General features: G+C 40.0%; 1 protein-coding gene across 1 annotated transcript in view; it reads left to right on the forward strand.

Moving 5' to 3' along the window:
* TSPAN13 (tetraspanin 13) overlaps positions 1–8,178 on the forward strand; it is a 40,010-nt gene that overhangs the window by 24,260 nt on the left and 7,572 nt on the right. Inside the window, exons 2-5 of the mRNA XM_008055864.2 lie at positions 711–878; positions 2,122–2,202; positions 3,405–3,518; positions 4,839–4,952. Coding sequence (XP_008054055.1) covers positions 711–878; positions 2,122–2,202; positions 3,405–3,518; positions 4,839–4,952 — 477 coding nt within the window. The remainder of the gene's footprint in view (positions 1–710; positions 879–2,121; positions 2,203–3,404; positions 3,519–4,838; positions 4,953–8,178) is intronic.

Genomic DNA, 8,178 nt, shown 5'->3' on the forward strand with positions numbered 1-8,178 from the left:
GGGCTCAGGCAATCCACTCACGTCACCCTCCCAAAGGCGCGGGATTATAGGCTGAGCCACCGAGCCCAGCTTCTGTGAGCACTTTTTGAGTGTCCCCCAGGGACCTGGTCCTGAGCTAGATTCTGGGGATGTAGAGACAGATGAAAAGATATGGGTCCTTGCTCTCAGGTTACTCCCAGTCTCCTGGAGAGACAGGCTTGGAAACAATGTGTGGTGAAGGGTACGACAGGGCCATATCAAGGAACAGAGATTGTCCAGAGCAGGGAGGGCTCATTCAGTCTACTGGGGACAAGGGGAGCATCACAGGGATGGTGACATACAGTTGGGCTTTAAGGAAAGATGAGAGATTTCCAGGTGAAGAATGTTGGACTGAGATGTCTTGGCATCTGGAAATTTTACCCATACTGTTACTTCATATCTTAAGTATCATTTTGATTAAGCAAACCAAATGACCCCTGAGAAGCAGTGATAATTTTATATATTATTGCTTGTATTTTTTTAAGCATAACTGAGCATAAATATAATTTGTAAAGTAATGCTCTTCACTGAGATCTTGTATGTATTCTAGTATTAGGTAATAGTACTTATTTGTAAGATACTATCGTAGATGCCTAAAAATGTTCTTGATTTAATAAACTGATATATTTTTCCCTTATTCTCTCTCTTTCTTTTCATCCTCTCCCCACTCCCCATGTTGTTTGTTTTTGCAGTTGGTCAGTCTGTTGCTGATTGGAATTGCCGCGTGGGGAATTGGCTTTGGGCTGATTTCCAGTCTCCGTGTTGTCGGTGTGGTCATTGCCGTGGGCATCTTCCTCTTCCTGATTGCACTAGTAGGGCTGATTGGAGCTGTCAAACACCATCAGGTGTTGCTGTTTTTTGTATCCTTTTTTAAAATCGGGATTTCTCCTCCCAGTTGGGTTGGGATATTACTCATTATTGATTACTGTATTGTTTTCTGGTTTTTTGAACTTTTATTTGTTTATCTATTTGAGGTGGAGTTTTACTCTGTGGCCTAGTCTGTAGTGCAGTGGCACAAGCATGGCTCACTGCAGCCTGAAACTCCTAGGTTCAGGCTATCCTTCCACTTCATCTTCCTGGGTAGCTGGGACTACAGGCGTGTACCACCACGCCCAGCCAGTGTTTTGATTTTTTTGTGGAGATAAGGTCTTACTATATTGCCCTAGGCTGGTCTCGAACTCCTGGGCTAAAGCAATTCTCCTGCCTCAACCTCTCAAAGGACTGAGATTACAGGCATAAGCCACCACACCAGTCTTTATTTGTTTTAGAAGGGTCTCCCTCTGTCACCCAGGCTGGAATGCAGTGGTGTTGTTATAGCTTACTACAACCTCGAACTTCTGGGCTCATGCGATCCTCTCGCCTCAGCCTCCCCATGCCTGGCTAATTTATATTTTTTGTAGAGACAGGGTCTCACTATGTTGGCCAGGGTGGTCTCAGACTCCTGGCTTCAAACCATTCCTCTTACCTAGATAGTGCTGAGATTACAGGTTTGAGCCACCGCTCCCAGCCTGATTACTATTTTGATAGCTACAACTAATTTAATATTATCATTGGGTATTGATTGCCAGAAAGCAACACTTAGCAAGCCCTATGCATGTATGTTCAAAATATTAGGAACATTTCTTAAAGTTTTCTGTGTCCATATCTCACTTTTATCACATGAACAATGTAGTCTGCAAACTCAGTATAGTCTTATTTTTGTTTTGCAAATTCAAAGGTAAATTGAATTGATTCGGTGACCTCCATGCCCAGTCTGATACATTCATATTTGGTTGAGAATTTCACAGTGGTTTATTTTAGACTTAATGTTACGAAAGGTTACATACATTTATCTATATGTATTTCCTGTTTTATATATGTAAAATTTTTATTTTGACTGAGATTCCAATAGATTTGTTTTTAGACATATATCACTATTTTTCTATATGAACTTATTGGTACAATGTATTATAAAATAATAATTATGTGTATCTTTTTTGCACTTTATGTACCATCTCTCTGTTTTCTGGGTGCATTGTTTCTAGTGCATTCTAAAGTTGTCAGTAACGCTGTTAGATGCTATTTTAAGAGCATTTACAATATTCCTTAACTTTTAACTCTCAGTATATGATTATTCTCTTACTTGTATTCATTGTTCAGTTTTCTGTATCTTGTGCTTGTTTGGCCCTGAACCAGGAACAACAGGTAAGCAATGACATTTTCCTTCTACTTTATTCTACCATACAGCATGAGTATGAAAAAAGGGAGAGACTTGATTAGAAGACAAAATAATTTCTCCTTGCGTAGAACATCATTTCACTCTGAATAGCCAAGTTCTCCTATTCCTGATTGCGTTAGTTGATCCAAACAGAGTGAAAGGGTGTTACTGTTTTTTGTATCTTTTAGATAGGATGATAGGATTTTGCTCTCACTGTGTAAAAAGTGCTACATACTATTAGAAAATATGTATATTTTTTCAAGTCAGGGTCTTACTCTGTCACCTAGACTGGAGTACAATGGCACATTCATGGGTCACAGCTGCCTCGACCTCCTGGGCTTAAATGATCTTCCTGTTTCAGTCTCCTGAGTAACTGGGACTAGACCTGTGTACCACCATGCCTGGCTAATTTTTTTATTTTTTGTTGAGATGAGGTCTCACTATGTTGCCCAGGCTGGTCTCGAACTCCTGGGCTCAAACAATTCTCTTGTCTTGGCCTCCCACAGTTCTGGGATTACAGGTGTGAGCCACCACGCCTGGCCTCCTCCAATCTTTTCTCACCATTATGCAATGAAACGTTTGCTCCAGAATGCTTGTTCTGTTCAAGGAATACAGGTTTCTGTCTGGAACAACAGAAAGTTTGTTTTGTTATCCTCTGAGGATTAACCCTTGAATCTAGTGTTTTCTTTCTTTCTTTATTTGCATCATAGTCTCACTGTTGCCCAGACTGAAGTGCCATGGCACACTCACTGTCACCACAGCCTCGACCTGCTGAGCTCAGACGATCCTTCTGCCTCAGTCTTCCAAGTAGCTGAAACCACAGGCCTGTGCCACCACGCCTGGCCAATTTTTTGATTTATTGTAGAGATGTAGTCTCACCAAATTTCCCAGGCTGGTCTCAAACCCCTGGGATCAGGTTGTCCTCTCGCCTGAAGGGCTGGTAATAGTGGTGTTAGCACCCAGGATCTTCTTTTAAATTGCATAGAAAAATTAAGACTTTTACATTTGTGGGATAGAAATAGTGCCTTAATTTTTGTTGGAGATTGAAGGATAAGCATTTGAAAAGCTAATGGTTTTATAGAAAATATTTAAGTACACTGAGTACTAAAATGTATAGGCTCTAGGTTTCTATACTTTATAGAGGAATGACACATTTTAATGTGATGTGTATATTAAATACATTTTCTAGGGTCAGCTTCTGGAGGTTGGTTGGAACAATACAGCAAGTGCTCGAAATGACATCCAGAGAAATTTAAACTGCTGTGGATTCCGAAGTTTTAACCCAAATGACACCTGTCTGGCTGTAAGTACAAAGTATAAAATATTTTTTGGAATTGTATTACATATGGATGAGTAATGACTAATGTGAAAGAAACGGACTTTCTGCCAGCCGTGGTGGCTCCCAGCACTTTGGGAGACCAAGGCGAGAGAATTACTGAAAACTGGAAGTTCAAGACAGCCTAGACAGCATAGCAAGACCTCATCTCTACAAAACAAAAAACAAACAAAAAAAACAAATTAGCTGGGTGCTCTGGCACACACCAATAGTTCCAGCTACTCATTGCCTGAGCCCAGGAGGTTGAGGTGGAAGGATTGCCTGAGCCCAGGAGGTTGAGACTGCAGTGAGGCATGGTTGTGCCATTTTACTCCAGCCTGGGCAACAGAGTGAGACTCCAACTTCAAAAAAATAAAAGAAAGAAAGAAATGGACTTTATGGTGCTGAATTGTATTTCAAAGTTGTCTTATGTATATTTACATTATATTGCTATATATACTATTGTATCATTTGCCTGTTCTCAAATACCCACTCCTAAAAGTTCTGAGCATTTTAGGCCCTGTCAAACACAGATGCTTTTGTTTATCATTCCTAATTCCTTCCCATTCTAATCCTCCTAGAACAAGCTGTGAATGAGAAATCACAGTACATCAGTCCACATGTGCTCATATTTTGGGGAAACTCCAGTTACCACCTCTCTGAACCCTGAGCTGGGTATCCCCTCATTTAGGCCTCCTTGTAGGGGTCCGTCCATATTACTCTTCTGTTGCTATGTAATTTGTAATAATATTGCTATCACTGCAAATTTAGTGACTTAAAACAACATCCTTTTGTTATCTGGCAGTTTCCATGTCTAGGTATGGCTTAGCTGGGTCCTCTATTTAGGGTCTCACCTAGAGAAATCAAGGTGTCGGCTGAGATGCGATCTCATAAATTGATTGGGATCCTCTTCCAAGGTCAGTAGTTGTTGGCAGAATGCAGTTCCTGATGGTTATAGGTCTGAAGTCCCTGCTTTCTTGCTGCCTGCTGACTGGAAGTCTCTCTCAACAACTGGAAGCTGCTCTCAGGTCCTAACTGTGGTACTCTTTCACATCGTGGTAGCGTGGAAGTCACTGTGAGAATCACCCCATCATATTCCAAGCTCCACCCACACTCAAGAGCAGCTGTGATATCGGGCATGGACGCCAGAGGATGGATGTCTTGGGGCCATCTTAGAAATTAGCACACTCAAAAACCAAAAGCCTCAAGTTGGATGCAGTGCCCCCAGACACTGATTTTTGTGTGTGCAGTATTTATGTGTTCTTTTTAAATTTACTTTGCAATGAAAGTTCTTTCATTGAATTGCAGAGCTGTGTGAAAAGTGGCCACCCATGCTCACTGTGTGCTCCAATAATCGGAGAATATGCGGGAGAGGTGTTGAGATTTGTTGGTGGCATTGGTCTCTTCTTCAGTTTTACAGAGGTATGTGCCTAGAGCTCAATGTTTTTCTTCCTTTGTCACAGAGACTCCTGTTTTGTATGGCAGTTGATGTTCATTATTAGAATGTATCAATGAATATTTTCTTTTTTAAAAAATTTTAAAGATGTGGGGTACAATTCAGGATTAGGTATACAAATGTTCATTATGCAGGTATCCTTGTTGTTGAGGTGTGCTCCCCATTCCCCCAGCAGATTCCCACTACTGCCAATCCCCCCGCCCCCATCCCCTGGCAGTTTCCAACTACTGCCAATTCCTTTCTTACAGTATTATGATAATTGTAGGTCTGCTTATGAGTGAGAACATGTGGTATCAGTTCTTTGCTTCTGTGATAGCTCACTCAGTATTATAGAGTCAGAGTCCATCCAAGTTGCTGTGAGGTTCATAATTTTGTCCTTCTTTATGACTGCATAATATTCCATTGTGTATGTGTACCATATTTTTTTAATCCAGTTCTTTTTCAGTGAGTCCGGTTGGTTCCACAATAAACATTTTTGTTGAGAACTAGCATTGTCAAAGGAGGAACCCTGGCTTTGAATCAGAAAATCTCATAAATATAGGTTTAACTTCAGGGCAGGGTGAAATACTTGATCTGGTGCCTGAAAATTTAATGAACTAATAAAATGAGATTAGGGTGGGTTATCTCTAGGGTCACTTCTGTTTCTAGAGTTGCATGATAAATTATAATTTTAAATTTAATTTGGAAAGGTAGGACATTCACATTGTTTAATACAAATTTTCATATATATAGCATACACATATACATATATAAAAAAGTTATGTTTGGAAAAATTGCCTTCCAACACTGTCTTTCATTTTCTGTTCCTAGCATTCTAAAATCTACAGGTAACCACCATTATATATTTATTATATGCATATAACATATCTATATTAATATTTTATGCTAATTAGTACATTTGTCTATGGTATGAATGACCTATAAAACTACCCACAGGCTGAGCGTGATGGCTCATGCCTGTAATCCCAACACTTAGAAGGCCAAGGTGGAAGGATTGCATGAGGCCAGGGAATTGAGACCAGTCTAGGCAACATAGCCAAACCTCATCTCTACCAAAAAAAAAAAAAAAAATTAAAAAATAAGCCAGGTGTGGTTGTGCATGCTTATAGTCCCAGCTATTTGAGAGGCTGAGGCAGAGATTATCACCAGAGCCCAGGAGTCAAAGCTGCGGTGAACCTCAATTGCACCATGGTACTCCAGCCTGGGTGACAGAGTGAGACACCGACTCAAAAAAAAAACCCCAAAAACATAAAAACCAAAAAAACCCATACACATATTATTTGCTAATTTTAAGGAATGTTAATTATTTTTTCAATGTCTTTATTAAGCTGTAAGCATCTGTGGATATTTTTGGATGCTTCTGAATTGCCAATATGAATCAAGATTAATTTTTTTTCTTCATAAATTCCACTTACATTATTTTATTTCATGGAGATAATTGTGTAACTATTTAAAGTGAATACATGAGAATGTTTACTGTTTTATCTTTTTTTGAGTTAAAGTCTTACTCTGTTGCCCAGGCTAGTACAGTAGCATGCTCATGGCCACCCCAGCGTCGACCTGCTGGGTTCTGGTGACCCTTCCGCCTCAGTCTTCCAAGTAGCCGGAACTACAGGCGAGCGCTACCACACCCAGCTAATTTTTTGATTTATTGTAGAGATGAGGTCTTACTAAGTTGCCCAGGATGGTCTCAAACACATGGGCTCAGGCAATCCTCTCATCTTAGCCTCTCAAATTAATTTCCTTTTATATATATATATTTGTTTGCTTGTTTTTGTTTTTAAAGAATAGAGATGGAGTCTCCCTATGTTGTCCAGGCTATTCTAGAACTCCTGGGCTCAAGTGATCCTCCCACCTCAGCCTTCCAAAGTGCTGAGATTACACACAAGGTGGTTTGCATAATTTAACCAGTGCACAGTTGAGGAACATAAACTGGCCCAAGGTTTGTGAATAGAAACAATAAATATGCCAGGTGGCTCACACCTGTAATCCTAGCACTTTGGGAGGCCTAGCACTTTGCTGGGCCTGGTGGTGTGTGCCTGTAGTGACAGCTACTTGGAAGGCTGAGATGGAAGGACCACCTGAGCCCAGCAGGTTGAGGCTGTAGTGACCAAGAGCATGTCACCGCATTCCAGCCTGGGCGACAGAGTGAGATTTCAACTTAAAAAAAAAATTAAGGAACATCACACCTCAGGAGCTGCACGGTCTGAGTTGGAAACCCAGTTCTGCTGCCTATTAGTTGTGTGATCTGGCAACTTACCTAAACTTTTAGTGCTTGTCTCCCTGTCTTTAAAAACAAGGATAATAATAGATAGCCCTCACTTTATAGGATTATTGTAATGATTAAAGGAGTTAATAGCTGTAAAACTTGTTATATGCTTAAAACAGTACCTGGTACATGACAAATGCTGTGTTAGCCGTCACTTTAAAGCTACTAATAAATTATGGATATAAAGTCATCATCATTATACCCCATTAAAAAAAGATGGGACACATTATTGTCACAGTCAGATGCTGATGTCACACTCTTATTTAAAACAGCAGATTAACGTGTAGAGAATAATTCTTTTAAGTAAGATTATGTATAGTTATAGAAATATATGGTGGGCTATTTTTGAGAGTGAGCATGTGTCTTTAAAAGAAAATTATAAAAATCAGCCAGTCACAGTGCATGACTCATGCCTATGATCCCAGCACTTTGGGAGGCAGAGGCGAGAAGATTGCTTGAGCCCAGGAGATGAAGATCAACCTGAACAACATAGTAAGACCTCATCTCTACAAAAAATAATAATAAAAAAAAAGCCAGATGTGGTGGCATATACCTGTTGTCCCAGCTACTTGGGAGGCTGAAGCAGAAGGATCTCCTGAGTCCTGGATGTCGAGGCTGAGGTGAGCATTGATAATGCCACTGCACTCCAGCCTGGTGGCAGAATGAGACTCCAATTCAAGAAAAAGTAAATAAATACATAAATGAGTAAATAAAATGAAATCAGAAAAATCTTAGGTGTTATTTTGATGGTTGGATTTTAATGCGTTTATTTTATCTGTTGGATGTTTAATTTTCCTTTCACTATGTCACTATAATAAATAATATCATGGTCAACTTACTTTTATATTATTTTTTTATTTTTTGAGTTGGAGTCTCACTCTGTCGCCCAGACTGGAGTGCAGTGGCTGCTCCCGGGCACTGCA

The sequence above is a fragment of the Carlito syrichta genome, unplaced genomic scaffold, assembly GCF_000164805.1.
Source record: "Carlito syrichta isolate Samal-C Ts95f unplaced genomic scaffold, Tarsius_syrichta-2.0.1 Scaffold301993, whole genome shotgun sequence".
Lineage (NCBI taxonomy): Eukaryota > Metazoa > Chordata > Mammalia > Primates > Tarsiidae > Carlito > Carlito syrichta.